This window comes from Oncorhynchus mykiss, chromosome 5 (assembly GCF_057628025.1).
Source record: "Oncorhynchus mykiss isolate SJ-2025 chromosome 5, ASM5762802v1, whole genome shotgun sequence".
NCBI classification, from domain to species: domain Eukaryota; kingdom Metazoa; phylum Chordata; class Actinopteri; order Salmoniformes; family Salmonidae; genus Oncorhynchus; species Oncorhynchus mykiss.
Window position 1 is genome coordinate 77,155,982 of NC_143026.1, and position 18,684 is coordinate 77,174,665.

Here is an 18,684-nt window from a genome sequence, read left to right on the forward strand (position 1 = left end):
GGGACCTTATATAGACAGGGGTGTGCCTTTCCAAATCATGACCGATCAATTGAATTTACCACAGGTGGGCTCCGATCAAGAAACATCTCAAGGATGATCAATGTAAACAAGATATATCTGAGCTCAATTTTGAGTCTCATAGCAAATGATCTGAATATTTCAGTATTTTATTTTTAATACATTTGCAAAAAATCCTAAATACCTGTTTTCGCTTTGTCATTAGGGGCTATTGTCTGTAGATTGATGTGGGATTAAAAAAAATCATTTTTAGAATAAGACTGTAACATAACAAAATGTGGAAAAGGTCATGGGGTCTGAATACTTTCTGAATGCACTGTAAGTACATAGATGACGTGCTGTATTTTTTCCCATGCCCCTGTTCCGAGACGGTGCTTTATAATTGTCCATTCTAAATCAAAACTAATTTCACACGTATATTGTTTAGCATCTGTAAAGGCAACATAAAATTGGGCCTCCAGACTGATGCAGCGGTCTGCTGAGGCGTCACAACAGATCCGGGTTCGATCCCGGGCTGTGTTGCAGCCGGCCGCGACCTGGAGACCCTTGAGGCGGTGCACAATTGGTCCAGCATTGTCCAGGTTAGGGGAGGGTTTGGCTTGCTGGGATGTCCTTATCCCATCGTGCTCTAGCAACTCCTGTGATGGGCCGGGCGCAAGCTCGCTGACACGGTCGCTAGTTGGATGATGTTTCCTCTGACACAATGGTGCGGTTGGCTGCCGGTTAAGCGAGCAGTGTCAAGAAGCAGTCTGGCTTGGCTGGGTAGTGTTTCGGAGGATGCATGGCTCTCGACCTTTGCCTTTCCAGAGTCCGTACGGGAGTTGTAGTGATGGGACAAGACTGTAACTACCAATTGTGGAGAAAAGACCATATGAAGTTAAGAATATTCTGATGGGTGACAATATTAGCCTATCACTTGGGAATAATGTATTATCACTTGTGAATGATGCCCAGCTTGTGCAGTAAGGCAAGAAACAACACATGCCTTTTTTTATGTGAGTGGTGTATTTATTTGGGATCTATCACATCCCACAACTGTCCCAGAGTATATTTGGAATATTTATTTATGGCGGATAGTAGATTGACATAAGTTAGTGCTTTTGCTGTTCATTAGGCATATTAATCTTGTTGGCTGATGATAAATTCTTCAATATGCGCCTCGGAATTCGATAAAAGGGACACGCGCAGTTGCGTTCCGCGATGTGTCTGTCATCATTCACTTGTAGCCTACTTCTTAACGGAAATGCCTGTGAGAAGGACCTGATCACGTGATGGGTATTGGCTAATAAGAATTGAGATATCTGAGAATGCCATGTGAGCTGTGTTTGAATACTCATACTAACTGCACTAACCATACTATTTGTGATGTAAATGTAGTATGTAGTATGCTATTGGTCATAGTATGGATATAGTTAGTATGCCAAAAGCTCCCGTATGCCATACTAAAATCGCCAAAATACGAAGTATACAAGCGTTGTACATTATTTCCGTGCATTTAGGGCCCATAATACAATTCTTCTGAAAATGGGCGTGGCTTCACAACGTTTTCAGATTTCAAGAAAATGGTGGAAAATATATACAGTGGGGCAAAAAAGTATTTAGTCAGCCACCAATTGTGCAAGTTCTCCCACTTAAAAATATGAGAGAGGCCTGTAATTTTAATCATAGGTACACTTCAACTATGACAGACAAAATGAGAAAAAAAAATCCAGAAAATCACATTGTAGGATTTTTTATGAATTTCTTCAAATTATGGTGGAAAATAAGTATTTGGTCAATAACAAAAGTTTATCTCAATACTTTGTTATACACCCTTTGTTGGCAATGACAGAGGTCAAACATTTTCTGTAAGTCTTCACAAGGTTTTCACACACTGTTGCTGGTATTTTGGCCCATTCCTCCATGCAGATCTCCTCTAGAGCAGTGATGTTTTTGGGGCTGTTGCTGGGCAACACGGACTTTCAACTCCCTCCAAAGATTTTCTATGGGGTTGAGATCTGGAGACTGGCTAGGCCACTACAGGACCTTGACATGCTTCTTATGAAGCTACTCCTTTGTTGCCCGGGCGGTGTGTTTGGGATCATTGTCATGCTGAAAGACCCAGCCACATTTCATCTTAAATGCCCTTGCTGATGGAAGGTGGGTTTCACTCAAAATCTCACAATACATGGCCCCATTCATTCTTTTCTTTACACGGATCAGTCGCCCTGGTCCCTTTGCAGAAAAACAGCCCCAAAGCATGATGTTTCCACCCCCATGCTTCACAGTAGGTATGGTGTTCTTTGGATGCAACTCAGCATTCTTTGTCCTCCAAACACGACGAGTTGAGTTTTTACCAAAAAGTTATATTTTGGTTTCATCTGACCATATGACATTCTCCCAATCTTCTTCTGGATCATCCAAATGCTCTCTAGCAAACTTCAGACGGACCTGGACATGTACTGTCTTAAGCAGGGGGACATGTCTGTCACTGCAGGATTTGAGTCCCTGGCAGCATAGTGTGTTACTGATGGTAGGCTTTGTTACTTTGGTCCCAGATCTCTGCAGGTCATTCACTAGGTCCCCCCGTGTGATTCTGGGATTTTTGCTCACCGTTCTTGTGATCATTTTGACCCCACGGGGCGAGATCTTGCGTGGAGCCCCAGATCGAGGGAGATTATCAGTGGATTTGTTTGTCTTCCATTTCCTAATAATTGCTCCCACAGTTGATTTCTTCAATCCAAGCTGCTTACCTATTGCAGATTCAGTCTTCCCAGCCAGGTGCAGGTCTACAATTTTGTTTCTGGTGTCCTTTGACAGCTCTTTGGTCTTGGCCATAGTGGAGTTTGGAGTGTGACTGTTTGAGGTTGTGGACAGGTGTCTTTTATACTGATAACAAGTTCAAACAGGTGCCATTAATACAGGTAACGAGTGGAGGACAGAGGAGCCTCTTAAAGAAGAAGTTACAGGTCTGTGAGAGCCAGAAATCTTGCTTGTTTGTAGGTGACCAAATACTTATTTTCCACCATAATTTGCAAATAAATTAAACTTGCACTATTGGTGGCTGACTAAATACTTTTTTGCCCCACTGTATATGCAGTCGGACAAGAGTGGATACAATTTCATTGCTTTAACTAATTATGACAAATGTTAAGAAAATATTGAGCAATGTAATAAAGTAATGACTTTTCAAATAAGTTAAGTTGGCTGCCAATTTGTTAGCAAAGCAACATTATCCTTACCAACCGCAGCATATCATTACAGCAGACTTTCCCCCCATTTTTCTCTCTTTCTATCTCTCTCTCCCGCTATTCTCTCTTTCTCTTTATCTCCCTTGGTTCTCTCTTCCTCTCTCTCTGTTCTCTCCCTCTGTTTCCTCCTCTCTCTGTGTCTCTGTAGCTGCAGGCAGGACAGAAGCCATGCATGTCTGGTCTTTACAGAGTAACAGAGAGGACCTGGTGTTAGTAATGTCATCACACTGAGTCCCCCAGGCTGCAGCTCTGCATCTCTGGAGTTCTGGGGGCCTGCAGCTCTGGAGCCTTGCTCTGGGAGAGCAACTGCAGGTCCATTCAACCAACATTTAAAATTGCACCTTATATTTTCGACTTTTCTAACCCACAACAGTAAGTTGAGACCCCGACTGCTTTTTAAAATTTATATATAAAAATAATTGGGTGGGGACGGGACAATTTTACCGGCTCCTTCACCCGTGCGTGGCTTTAAGAAGGATGTTCAAGTGTGCTGTTTGTTCTGTCTATTATTCATTGCTTTTTTACCATCAGTCTTTAAATCAAAAATATTTTCCGAGAATTCATGAGAATGTTCTGGAGTTATTGCCACAGAGTTATTGGGTATGAATGACCTCAGTGTGTGTGTGTCTGTGTGTGTGTGTGCCTGCATATGTTACAGACTATGTCAGTGAAAGGGACAGAACATTCCAGTCTTTAAAGTGGAGCCAAGTGAGTAAGAAGCTCACAATGCTCTCAGAAAGCTATTGTAAACATCAATCATATTGGTCACACTTTATTTTAATAGTTCATCTGTAGATGAACAGATGGTCATACTATCAACCAACTATCTGTTGATAAGCAACTGCTTGCTGAGTTTATGGTTAGGGTTAAGTTTAGGGTTAGGATAAGGGTTAAGGTTAGCGTTAGTAGAAAGTTAGTTGAAATGTTACTGATAGTCTATGGAGCATCGACAGATGGGCTATCCAAATAAAGTGTTAACATTATATAGAGCTTTAGGATCACCATCCATCAGTGGGATCTAAACTTAGAGACCCTAGGAAGTGTAACAGTATAACTTTAGACCGTCCCCTCGCCCATACCTGGGCGCGAACCACACGCGAACCACACGAACCACACATCAACAACAGTCACCCACGAAGCATCGTTACCCATCCCTCCACAAAAGCCACGGCCCTTGCAGAGCAAGGGGAACTACTACTTCAAGGTCTCAGAGCAAGTGACGTCACCGATTGAAACGTTATTTAGCGCGCACCACCGCTAACTAAGCTAGCCGTTTCACATCCGTTACACTCACCCCCCTTTTGACCTCCTCCTTTTCTGCAGCAACCAGTGATCCGGGTCACGGCACCAATGTAACAGTATAACTTTAGACCGTCGCCTCGCCCATACCCGGGCGCGAACCAGGGACCCTCTGCACACATCAACAACAGTCACCCACAAAGCGTCGTTACCCATCGCTCCACAAAAGCCACGGCCCTTGCAGAGCAAGGGGAACTACTACTTCAAGGTCTCAGAGCAAGTGACGTCACCGATTGAAACGCTATTTAGCGCACACCACCGCTAACTAAGCTAGCCGTTTCACATCCGTTACAGAAGCACAGTTTAGTTTTCTTCCCAAGTCTTATTGGCGATGTTCCTTGACAGATGAGTAAATTCAGCTGAGAAGCTTCTACACTGTATGCTGTAGAATGAGAAAGCTTTCGCTTCTAGAGAATAAGAGACTAGGAGCAGTTGAAAAGTTCAAATGAGTAGAGAAGGTGAAGCTCTTTTTTTTATGTTTGTAAACACATAATTTCTAAGAGCAGGCTTGATGTTTCGGTAATCCTAGCCCTCTTTGTAATCCACAATCTCTTCTTGTTGCATGGTATAACAATATAACATATTACCATAAGAAGCATTGAGGTGCTATCTGCCCATCTACACAGTGTGTGGGTTGTCATCTCCGGGCTAGCATTGCGTGTACTCTCTGGTTATATATTTGGACATAAGGCTAATGGCCTGCATGGTTCATGGAATGGTAGTGGTGTTGCTTGGCCAGGCAGTATAAAGAGATGTCAGCTATTTCTTAACATTATAAAGTAATGTTGTCTGGTCTGGCTTTTAATAGTATTTGCACTCCTTATAAACAATGGGTTGGTTTGCTCATGAAATGTACTACTATCTACTAAGTATCTACTAAATGTACTAAATCTACTAAGATGTCTGACTGATATTCTTGATATTTTCCAATGACACAGCTTTGGGTAGATGTATACATGTAAAAGATGTAAATACATGTAAAAGAGAAGAGAGAAATCCAACGAGATGTTTATCAGGTTCACCGATGCCCCCAAGGGGCCATCACAACCCTTCTGTGATTCTAGGAACTGTGACCGTAATAAGGAGTGAGTACATGTTAGGACTTGACACTGTTTGTGTTGTCTGTATCTCCCAGAGTGCATCTGCTTCCTTTCTGTTTCCCCTCGCTACTCCAACATTTTCATTCGCTCGCCAGCAAACGATACACTCCTCCGGGGTCCGACTGACGCACTTTGTTCTGAAGAAGAAAAACACCCTCACTTGCCGTGTGGGAAAAAGAGAAGTCCAGAGTAAGGACGTTAGCTAACTCAGCCTCAAAAAGCTGCGTGTTTTGTTGTTGGAAAATTTCCTAGTGGGTGTTTATTTTCAATGAGCTTTATCATGCTCAAGCTTTTAAATGGTTATTTGGGTTTTTTATTCCTTTTGTATATGTATGTATCTGTTTAATAAATATCCCTTATGTCATCACACAAAGACACATAGTTACTTATCATGAAACACTTGGTGTTTATAAGATGTGCATGTGTAATCCTTGAGTATGCCTTCTCTTGGGTACTACGTTGAGAGATGTTTTCAGTTCATGATAAACTTGTGATCACAAAAATGGGAAAAAATCCTCCGATATTGGATAATAAAAACAGAGTGACAATAGATAGTCAGATGTTTTCTCTTTTATGACAATGAAAAGACAGACCTCTCCTAGATTCTCCTGGACCCTGGTGCTCTCTTGGCCACAACTCCCATTAATTCCAATGGGGTAGTCATGAATAACTTAATCAACACAAATACTACTAAATACTGGTAGATACTGTATTTACATAGAAAATAAATACATCTTCAGGAATTTAATGTATTGATGCCTTTTATGTGGGTGACTACAAATAATACATGCACAGACTGTATGAGTCAGATATTAACTTAGCACCACATAAGTCCTTACTGATGTTTTCATCAAGTGTTTTCACTAAAGGCATGACACCTTGGGCAATAGCAGTAGATTGGCCAATCTATGCAACTGGATACCCTTATCAATGCCACTTTAGAAACATGTTTTTTGTGTTGGTATTGTTACTAAACTTTAAATTACTATATGATGTCAAGTGATTACAAAGTATGTGATCTAACATTTTGTCACTTTAGCTTCAAGTGAAAATAAATGGGAAAATCAGTTAATTAAAATGACCACAATTGTCAACTCCTGACCTGCAGTGTTGCAGAAAGTCAAATAATGCTGTATTGGGCAACAATAAGGACTTATTAAGGTATTGAGTATTTGTGTAATAGTACTTCAATGATATGGCTATGACAGCTGCACTTCTTAAATACATAAAAACACAGAAGAGCATTATAAAAACACACTGTAAGGTAGTGATATATTATTGCTACATGGGACTGAGAGAACCTTTGCATAACCAAAGACCTCCACTCTCAAAACCATATACTTCTCTGACTATAAAAGGTGTGAAGGCTAGTTATTATAGTGAATGGTTAGTGACAAACAGAAATGCCGAAAGCTGTATTGAAATACCGGATGAGATTAGTTAGTCAATAATTGAGTGCATATCTTTCTCTTCGGTTAAGTTAGTAAAGTGCCTAAACGTTAAAATGTTGTTGTATTGCGTGTTTCCTTTCCTCATCTCCTTTGCTTCATGACCATCTGTAGGTGAAATGAATGGCTGAAATGACCTAAAATTGAATAATTTATGCCTACTTAGTTCAAATGGGTAAAAAATAATTATCTGGAGAAAATACTGAGTTATTTTCTTTTCTGAGATCCACCCCTACTTGGTTTTCCCATTTTAGCAACTTACAATGCAGTGGCCCGTGAACCACTGAACAAACTGCCTACCACTGATCCCAAGGATGGCCTGAGAGCACGTTGGAGCCAACTCACAGCTACTCAAGACACTTGGTCTCTATGTCTGTTGTTTTTAAACTGTTTATCACTTGGCTGTGTGAACGCTAGGTTGGCCAAGTCCCTCACCCGTTCTCCCCTATTTAGAACACTTGATGGGTACTGGATGTGCCACTAAGAGTCTCAAGACAGAGGTCAGATTGTTCTCTCCAGAAACTCTGAAAGCCACTTCAGTTTTTTTTCTGGGAAAGCTATGATGTACAAATATGGTGTGTCTATTTGTCTGTCTAGGATCTTCCTTTTTATTTAGACTATGGGACAAAATGATTGCGGGAGATTTTGTCTGCAATATTTGTGACCTTTGGTAAATCTTCCCAAGAGATTGTGATTTTCCAATGTATTTCTTTAAATCACTGTTTAATTGATTGGTGGTTTGTTTGTCTCTCATTTAACAAATACTGTCATAATGCATGTTCCACACTCTTTACTTTTTGAATTGACATGTGACATTTTGATTGGCTGCAGGTAGATAAGACAAATATAGAAGTCATTTGAAATATAGATTTAAGTTGGTATAGAATGAGAAATCTTTATGATTGCCCTTAGTTATCAAAACTGCAGTCTCGCTTGTGTCAATTGCATCAAATTATTTAAAAAAGGCCTAATTCCATCCACTTCAAATGACATCCAATTGGTTTGGAATTGACCCTTATTCTGTGATCATCTCTTTATTTGACCAGCTCCTGGTACTGCTCAGATCTCAGGAAGCGGCCAAAGGAGTCCTTCTCCATCAGAGCATAAATTCTCTTCTGGGCCAGGTCAAAGGTCCCCGGGGAAAGATCAACCAGGTTCCTCAGGGTCACATCCTTGGTGTAATGATCAATGTTCACCTGGAGGGAGGAAGAGAGCGAGAAAGAGACACAGAAAGGCAGGCAAAGGTAAGTCTGGGCTTCCACAACAAATACAACCACAGATTTGATGGCCACATTTTCTGTCACCTCTCTGGGTCCCTCGGTCTGGATGAAGTCCTCATAGATCTTCCTTGCCTTCACAGCCATCTTCATGGGAGACTTGATCTTCTTGAAGTCCTCGCAGGCCACCCAGAACTCAATGTTCTCCTCACTGAATTCAGAGCGCAGGAAGCTACGGAACATGGCCAGGCCACCTTGGAGATGAAGAGATAGAGAAAGAGAGAGAGAACAAGTGGTCCCATATTTTCCTGCCACACAGAGAGCATTGCACCAATCTTCTAACATCTCCCATGAGACCTGAATTCCAGAGACAAACTGCCACTGTGCCTCTGTTTTAAACTGTTAGATGATGTGATAGGACTAGCTCCGATAGCTTATGTGGTTGGTACAGTAGCACAGTGTTTACAACAGCAGAGTTTGGGTTGGATTCTTACATGGCCCGCTAATCCTCAATATATGTTGCTGTGAGTCAATTTGTATAAAAGTGTTTGCTGAATTGAGAACATTATACTGGGCATGACTATATATAAATAAATAACCAGCATCCTGATTCAGCCACTTCACTTTATTTATTTCCATCAAATGTGATTGTTTGATGGTTAGTTCTTGGAGCTCCTCATTTGTGTCAAATGGTCTTTAGTGTACACTTGTGGGTGCCAGGCAGAATTCCCACATTGAATGTGAAAAGAAACTGTACATGTATCATTGCCACACAGGAAGCACTTCATGTCTAAATTAAAATGTAGAGGAAGTGCATGGCGGCCATAAACATTTTCAAGAGAAGTTTTGGAGAACAAACAAATTATTTTTTTAAACTCAAACTGCAAAACAAACATTAGGAAATTATTTGTTTTGTTAACCACACCCTCCAATGTCACAAACTAACATTTATACAATTTAGCAAATGAAGGAACACTCAGGTAGTGGTTCAAAGGTCCTATGTTCATTTAGATTTTGGCGCCAGAGGGGCAACGGGGAAACTGAGGAACCAATAAGTGGAAACCTGTTTGAGAAAGAAATTTAGCTAGCGGATGTGAGGAAATCAATTATTTGGCACATTTTACATGACTTGGTGGTTACGTTTTTCTCTAGCTAGCTAGTTAAATAACTAAGCTAACCTAAATGCTAGCTAGCTAACATTTTCTGATATCCCTAGAGGGCTAGAGTTTGAAGTGTAGCTAGCTAGCTAGGTTGCCTGAATGCAAGGTAGTAGCTTAGTCTTGAGTCAAGGAGGAGGTAGCTACCTAGATATTTCGCGCAGGTGTGTTCATGGGCTTCCAGCAGGACGCCAATATTATGAATGAGTGTGAATTGTGAATTAAATGAAGTTCCTTTATGAATGAGTTCTGATTTTGATTGTTTGCTTAACACTAATATGTGATTAAAGATTTTGAACTAGGCCTATGCCTTTTGCATTTAACACCAGTTACAGTATGTGGCTTATTTGTCATTTCGACTGTCCCAGGGAGGGGCAGAGAGAATTTAAATTCCTGGTTTTGGCTTCTTTGGCAGACTGATCTTGGTAGTTGTAAGGGGAGGCTTATGTAAGCCTGGTATACCCCAACCTGAGTCTTTATGGAATAGACAGGTTGCCTGCAAGGCATTTCTTTTCATTTAAGTAAATGTACATTTTATTATTTTGTAAATATTTCAGATTGTGGGTCTAGACCACAATCGTCACCTGAACGTAAAAGCATAGCTTCTGCAACAGAACAGTCTGCCTCCTGCAAGATTTCTGCCCCTACAACTACTAGTTCCCTATTTTACAATATTGCTTTTATTACAGGATTTGGGTTTTCCATTTATATTTTGAGGTTGAACTTTAGCACGTTTAGCACGTAGGGTGCACCGATTGGTGTCCCCTCGTCAGTCAGTATGTGTTATACCTGTGCTGGTTGCCATCTCGTTAGTAGGAAGGTGTTTCACCTGTGTTGGCCCAGGTGCTATTTAGGAGTGGCTGGCCGAGTGCTCCAGTTGCGCATGAGAGATGTTGGGGAGAGCTGCACTTTATGTCAGCTGTGATGCGATTTCGAGCACACCTTATTTAAGTTTGAAAGAAGCCAGAGTTTTGGTGTTTCCCATGTTTGTTTTGCTCCATATTGTTTTCACTCTCTATCCTAACTTGTTGTGGGTTTTTCTTTCAGTTGGTCATTCCGGAGGCCATCCAAGTGGGCATCCATGGTGGGTGTCTTTCAGAACCCCTTACTAGGTGCTTTGCCAACTTTCAGGGGGCACCCACATGGGTGCCTTTCAGAACCCCTTTTGAATGCCTTTCTCTTTGTCAATAATTTTTTTTGTTAGGTCCCTTTGTGAGCGACATTTTGAGTTTGTCTTGGTGGAACATAACACTTTAGAGTAAGTGATGTGGCTGTATGACTGTTTGCAGTAATACAGTAGAGCATTTGGTTGAGAATAAATATAGAACATTGAACAACACCTATTTAAACCCCATGAGGGAAACTAGGGGGAATCCATATTAACTGTAATATTAATGTCAAAGTTCTTCATTAGATAATCAGAGCACAGCAGTTTCCAGTTCCCGGGTTATTAATCACTTTCATTTTGAGCTGAGCTCTATCTGGGGATGTTACAATAACATCCCTAACCTCTCATCGTTTCATAGCTACTCTACAAGCTATGAGTTTTGCTGGAGAGGAGACTGATGGGTCTGCTCAGAGGAGTTGCACCACTGGGTGAATCTGATGGTTGTGTGTGTGTGTGTGTGTGTGTGTGTGTGTGTGTGTGTGTGTGTGTGTGTGTGTGTGTGTGTGTGTAGGCTACTACCATGCACTAACATCAAAGCATGTGGTACCATTACAACCCACTAAATCATGTACATATGTATGTAAGCACTGTACATATCTGATCCCAGATGAATATATGATTTACACATGTACAGTGCATTCGGAAAGTATTCAGACCCACTTTTTCCACATTTTGTTACATCACAGCCTTACTCTAAAATTGATTAAATAAATGTTTTTCCTCATTAATCTACACACAATACCCCATAATGACAAAGTGAAAACAGGTTTTTAGGAAGTTTTACAAATGTTAATGTAATATATATATATTTATTATTTACATAAGCATTCAGACCCTTAGCTTTGAGACTCAAAATTGAGCTCAGGTGCATCCTGTTTCCATTGATCATCCTTGAGATGTTTCTACAACTTAATTGGAGTCTACCTGTGGTAAATGCAATTGATTGGACATGATTTGGAAAGGCACACACCGGTCTATATAAGGTCCCACAGTCGACAGTGCATGTCAGAGCAAAAACCAAGCCGAGGTCGAAGGAAGCCTCCGTAGAGCTCCGAGACAGGATTGTGTCAAGGCACAGTGGCCTCCATAATTTGTAAATGGAAGAAGTTTGGAACCAACAAAACTCTTCCTAGAGCTGGCTGCCCGGCCAAACAGAGCAATTGGGTTGAAGGGCCTTGGTCAGGGAGGTGACTTAGAACCTGATGGTCACTCTGACAGAGCTCCAGAGGTCCTCTGTGGAGATGGGAGAAACTTCCAGAAGGAAGTTAATCTCTGCAGCACTCCACCAATCAGGCCTTTATGGTAGTGTGGCCAAATGGAAGGCACTCCTCAGTAAAAGGCACATGACATCCCACTTGGAGTTTGCCAAAGAGCACCTAATGGACTCTCAGACCATGTGAAACAAGATTGTCTGGTCTGATGAAACCAATATTGAGTTCTTTGGTCTGAATGCCAAGCATCACTTCTGGAGGATACCTGGCACCATCCCTATGGTGAAGCATGGTGGTGGCTACATCATGCTGTGGGGATATTTTTGAGTGGGGGGGACTGGGAGACTTGTCAGGATTGAGGGAAAGATGGAAGTACAGAGAGATCCTTGATGAAAACCTGCTCCAGAGAGCTCAGGAGCTCAGACTGTGGTGAAGGTTCACCTTCCAACAGGACAACAACCCTAAGCACACTGCCAAGACAATGCAGGAGTGACCTGGATGTCCTTGAGTTGCCCAGCCAGAGCCCGGACTTGAACCCAATCAAGACCTGAAAATAGCTGTACACTGCTTGTAGTGTTATAACCAAGAAGACCCAAGGCTGTAATTGCTGCCAAAGGTGCTTCAACAAAGTACTGAGTAAAGGGTCTATTTTTATACATTTTCCAAATATTCTAAAAACCTGTTTTTTGGGTTGCCATTATGGGGTATTGTGTGTAGATTTATGAGGGGGAAAAATAACTATTTTTTCTTAATCAATTTTAAAATAAGTTTAATGTAACAAAATGTGGAAAAAGTCAATGGGTCAGAATAGTTATGTATGTTATTAGTAAGGAGAGATTCCTGGCATTCACACACACACACACACACACACACACACACACACACACACACACACACACACACACACACACACACACACACACACACACACACACACACACACACACACACACACACACACACACACACACACACACACACCCTGGAGGAATGCACCACACTGGAACATTTAGACCAGGCCTTTGAGGAAGGCATATTTTCCAGCAGTTTAATTTTAGACGCAGGTTTAATTTATTACACAATATAGACGTTATGCCCACAGATGGATTATGAAACGTTACTTCTCTGGATAACAAGAGTGAATACCATCAAAGTTACTGTAATCAATACCATCAAAGTTACTGTAATATTATACTAGTCTGTCTGCTCTGTATTTGGCATGACTCGTAAAGTTTTTAATATGATGGGGTGAAGAAATATATAGTTTTACACAAGACCTCATGGCTTTTCGTAAGGACTTATTTGTTGTGTGTGTGTTTGTGTGCGCATGCCTGTAGATCTGAGCATACTCACAACTGTTGGTCAGCACATGGTCCAGGGACTCACGCCACTGAGAAGCCTCCTCAGGAATGGGCCTGTACAACACACAAACACAATACAACACCCACATATTATAGTCAATCACCGTAAACTTGATTTAACATGAGACAAGCAAATGAGCACGGTCAGTCCTTACTAACCAAAGAAGGAGAAGAACTTATCTACTGGAAAGCCCAAACAACATTAGCCTTTGATTGGACCATATTTCCTGCCTATTCATCTTCATCAGCCCATTATCAGAAGGCCATGTTGTTAACAGCTGGATTCAGAGAATCCCACCCGGAGTGTTTTAACCCCAGGGTCAGAAGTTTGTCACTCACAGCCTCTTCATACTGCTCCATGTAAGGTCATTGAGGTCCTTGATTGCCCTCCCTCTAACACACACACACTAGTCAGAGAGAGAGCCCTTCAGCATCTCATCTTTATTGATGGCTGTTCTACTGAGCTAGTGGGGGAAATAGCTTGCAAACATCCATTATGTCAGAGGTTACGCAATTAAGTGGAAGACACAGCCGCAGTATGCAATGCTTTTATGGTCAATTTGGAGATGATTTAACATGTAAACATCACAGTGACACTTCACAGGATGTTCTCTCCACATTCTCTCTCCACTGCATTCTCTTTCTCCTCTTCCTTCAACACTCACTTTCTGTAATCATACATACAACTGATTATTTCCCTGTAGAAGGTAGTGCATGATAAACTGTAGAGACTGAACACATATAGTACAGTATATACATTTTTGTGATAAGCAACCATTATCTTGGTCTGGTCAGTTCTAGTGCCTGGGATGGAGATGTCTCAACCTTTGAACTCTTCATTTGATACAGTACATGCAATGGTCTCTGTCCATGCACGGCTATCAATTATGAGGCTAACGTGCATACTGACAGGCTCTCCCTCTCTTTCTAAGTCAGATCTGGAGATGAAAGCCAAGCAGTAAATCATGGAAGCAATTTACAATTGTCTATTTGACACTGTTTGAAGTAGAGTAAGGCCTAAACGTTTCACTCCTTTGAGGAGCACTTGAAGTAAAATCATCACTTGAAAATGGACTGAATCTGAGTCAGGGATAACTGATAACTGGGATAACTGACAGACCATGTTGCAATAAGGTGTGTTCACGCACTCATGCGAGAGAGAATGCGTTCCTGTTAATCTTTGTGTGTGCGAGGACGGTCCGTGCTACTCACTTCTGAAGCTTCTCTGGCTTCTTCTCTTGTTTCTCTGGGTATGGGATGATCAGGTCAATGCCATTCTCAGGCTTCTGGAGGAGAACCCCCAACTTAGACTTGATCTCTTTAGCCCTAAGAAAGGAAAGTCATGTGGAAATAAGGCCATTTAGGAGGATGCTGTAATGTTTTAAATGGCACACATTCATGAGTTAGAACAGTATAACAACACTAGTAATGACTTTGGCTAATGCAGATTGTATTCAGAAAAAACAAGTGAGACACAGATAGCTATAACTAATCAATAAAGTTCAATATAATACAAGTTGAACAGCAATCAGCAACAGAGCAAAATACATACCCAACCTCAAAAAGGAGGGACTAATCATAAACTAGGCCTTCACATTCATTTATTTGGATCTTAAATGTACCCTGTCAGACCCAGGATAATACAAACACATCCTCAGATGAATCAGACCCATTAGTAGAGGTCCTGTGATGTAGCCTTTGCTTTCAATGGCACAGTGTCAGGAGTTAGATTACACTATAATGTAATCATAACATGTAAAAGGGCTAAAAGGTTACGTCATTTTTATAATATAACTTTCATTTTAATCTTCAATCAGCTTATTATGTTAACTATTAATAATAATAATCAAAATACTCACTTCTAAGCCATCTCAAACTTAAAGAGAGTGTCCACAATATTTTGTGGACACAATAACACACTAACAATTTTACTTGCCATTTGCAAAAAGGCAATAATCAAAATGTTTTTTTTTTTTACAAAGAGGACATTTAAGTGATTAAACCAAAAATACTTTGAATAGAATACCCACCTTTATCATTATCTACTGCTCCCATTACTCAGGTTAGAAAAACAGCAGAGACAACTAAACAAAACAAAGTCTGATCAATAATGTATGACGTGGTGAGCCTCACGTAGTTGATTCCTCTTTGTTACTTTCATCGATCCATGTAGTCAGCGATCAATAGATGGGCTCAACTAAAACCACAGCCACACATGCAGACACACGTGCAGCCTCTTGTTAGCAAGACAGACCTTGTTGTTCCTGACCGGGGCTGACACCCAACTACATCTACACTCTTAGAAAAAAAGTGTTCCAAAAGGGTTCTTTGGCTGTCCCCATAGGAGGAACCCTTTTTAGTTCCAGATATAACCCTTTTTGGTTCCAGGTAGAATATTTTGGGTTCCACGTAGAACCCTCTGGTGAAAGGGTTCTACATGGAACCAAAAAGGGTTCTTCAAAGGGCTCTCCTATGGGGACTGCCAAAGAACCCTTTTAGGTTCTAGATAGCACCATTTTTTCTAAGAGTATAGATTCCAGGTAGGGTTGCAAAATTCCAGGAACTTTCAATCAATTCCCTGGTTTTCCAGAAATCCTGGTTGGAGGATTCCAGATATCCTGCTTATTCCCTCCTATCTCCGGGATCTTTCAACTGCAATTTCTGGAAAACCCAGGAATTTATTGAAAGTTCCAGTAATTTTCAACCCTAACTACGACAGACCACACATTTCCATGGGTTTCTACAGAATATTCATTCTAACCAGAGCTGTAATTAAGAGATTGCCCAGGAGTTCAGGGCATTGACGTTTTAAATCAGGATAGCCCACATGAAGAAGAAAATAATGTGTTACGATTTTTAGACGTGTTAGTAGCATTGGTCTAGGTAACTTTTTTTTAGGACATCTCCAAGTAACGATGTGTAATTAAAAAATAAATCCCCCATGAAAAGGATAATATACTGCATCTTAAATTTTTGGTTTTTGATCAACTGGTAACTGTTCTAATTGCTTGACTGATGAGCGGCTTTCAGGGAATGCCTGTTTGAAAAACAGCCCTGTGTTATTGCCATAAGTTATTTATGAACTTCCTACTATTTCAGAAAAATAGTTATCCAGATAATAGTCTGATTTAGGAAATCCATAACTCAATATAGAAGTATTCATCATATGCATGAATACTATATTAAATCAACCCATTTAACTGGAACAGGGCAGTATATCATACTGATTCCGCTTTCCCATTTGGCTGCTTATGCTGTTTTATAAATTCATGACCAGAGGATGACAAAGAGCAGATAGTGAACCTCTGTTTTGCTTTTCAGCTTGGCTAAATATTCCTGTCTTGCATGTGGATGCAATTGACCTGCAGCTGAGTTGGTGCTGCAAATGGGAATACAGTCAGCATAATGCTATCCTTCAGGTATTAAGATCATGAAACAATACCTTTATATCTGCAACTGGAAACTTTTTGGACAGTTAAAAATGTTTGATCAAGTATTTAAATCAACTTTAAACTTTCCACTTGTCTTAAAATGAAGAGCAAACGATATTCATAATAATCTAGATTACTATACACCATATTTCAATAATTTAAACCATACTAAAAACATCTCAGCATTTTTACAAAATGATAAAAAACTATAAATACAGAAATCAGATTTTGAATATAGGTCAAACATTTTCTGACTAAGAAATCAACTCATAAAAGTTTTGAATGTAGTTTCTCTGGGCTTATTCCAGGCAAAAATAGGAAAGATGACCCTTTCAGAGAAACAGAAGAGCATACTGCTTTTGGTATCTCACCTTATCCGACATGTTTGGGGCAACGCAGCTAATCCTTTACACATTTTATGAAGTTTTCCTTTTTGATGTTTTGTTGAGTGAGTCCACCACCGTAAGATTCAGAGTCCCTTTTCTTTTTGACTTTGTCCTTCAGCACTCTTGGGGAGTTTATATACAGAGAGCCTATTGGCTTTGGGACAAGAGCATTAGCCAATGAAACGGATGTCTGCGACTGCAGGCAGAGGAGTCAGGGTCGACTGCATGAGAAGTGGTCTGCTAGAACTGGAAGTAGAGGTTAATCCCTAACCACAGATTTGTGATCAGATTCTTACATTTACAAAGATAAAGAATTTGCACTGAACTCAGCCACTGATCAAGTGGTGAAAGATACATTTGTTAAGTAATTTATTAGATAAATACATGCTAGCAGATACCCATAGACTTCCATTCATTGTGCTAACTCTATTAAAATTGGCTCGAGGAATTACCTCTAACTTCCTTCATACTGGACACAGAGACATGAAAAGTATATCCACGAGTTCATCTGACTCATTGCCAAAATCTGAAAGTATCCCTTTTATTAACATGCAAATCAAGATCACTTTAGTAAAACTTTATTTAAAAGGTCCTTAATAACAAAAAGGCATTTATAAATTGTGTTCACCATTTATTAATAATTACTCCCACATTTATAAACCATTTACTAATCATTAGTAAAGTATTTTTGCAGTCCCTAATCTAAAGTGAACTCTATCTATACTTTATAAATACAGAAAGATGAAAGATGGGCATGCCATTGCTAGACATTCCTGTGGTACCTGGTAAAACAATTATCACACAAAACAGGATGTTTAAGGAAATATAAATATATGTGTGAATAATTAACATACTAATATTTACAAATGTTGGCGTAATGATTTAATAAATGGTGAGCAAACTGTCAATGCCTTATACATGATTTATTATGGACCTTTAAATAAAGTGTTCTAGTTCCTTTTGATTATCTTTCTCAGTTAGAAAAAACAGTTGTGAATTCAAGTTTGAGTATAGACTGCAGACTGCAGTCCCAGGACTAGCCCAAACTCCAGTGGAGCTGGAGAAACATGTTTTCAGATAAACATGAACTATTTGCGCAATGTATGCTAGGCCTTTTCAACCATCACACAAAGCAAACATCATTAGCTATAAATAGGAAACGTTTAGTCACAGATATCCCATCTACAGCCATTTAAGAAAACAAGGTGAAAGACCAAACCTTCTAATCCATATGGGAGTTAGAGACAGTGATTTTTTGTTCATATACAATTATTACAAGAGTGAAGAGGCAACTCCAGGATGCTGGCCTTCTAGGCAGAGTTCCTCTGTCCAGTGGGTGTTATTTTGGCCATCTTAATCTTTTCATTTTAGTGGCCAGTCTGAGATATGGCTTTATCTTTGCAACTCTGCCTAGAAGGCCAGCATCCCGGAGTCGCCTCTTCACTGTTGACGTTGAGACTGGTGTTTTGCGGGTACTATTTAATAAAGCTGCCAGTTGAGGACTTGTGAGGCGTCTCAAACTAGACACTAGTTTTAAGCCCAGGCCCTGTCCCCGCAGGAGACCTTTTGGTAGGCCGTCATTGTAAATAAGTATTTGTTCTTAACTGACTTGCCTAGTTAAATAAAGGTTAAATAAAATAAAACAATGTAAATTGTGA

The 18,684-nt window shown here is 40.3% G+C and overlaps 1 protein-coding gene across 1 annotated transcript; it reads right to left on the minus strand.

Annotated features, from left to right (window-relative positions):
• Positions 1 to 6,390: 6,390 nt before the first annotated feature.
• LOC110524579 (regulator of G protein signaling 5) lies at positions 6,391 to 17,511 on the minus strand. Its single transcript, XM_021604378.3, has 5 exons — positions 17,012 to 17,511; positions 14,422 to 14,535; positions 13,202 to 13,263; positions 8,400 to 8,566; positions 6,391 to 8,291 (listed from the first exon to the last, which is right to left on the minus strand). The coding sequence occupies exons 1-5, from the start codon at positions 17,053 to 17,055 to the stop codon at positions 8,130 to 8,132; spliced, it is 549 nt and encodes a 182-aa protein (XP_021460053.3). The 5' UTR covers positions 17,056 to 17,511; the 3' UTR covers positions 6,391 to 8,129.
• Positions 17,512 to 18,684: the final 1,173 nt, after the last annotated feature.

Bases quoted from the DNA above. Each gene is read 5' to 3' on its own strand.
- LOC110524579 (XM_021604378.3), bottom strand. From the start codon at position 17,055: ATGTGTAAAGGATTAGCTGCGTTGCCCCAAACATGTCGGATAAG. The intron at 8,567-13,201 runs GTGAGTATGCTC...TTCATCTCCAAG, and splicing joins CCATGTGCTGACCAACAGTT to GTGGCCTGGCCATGTTCCGT. The intron at 8,292-8,399 runs GTGACAGAAAAT...TCCTCCCTCCAG, and splicing joins AGACCGAGGGACCCAGAGAG to GTGAACATTGATCATTACAC.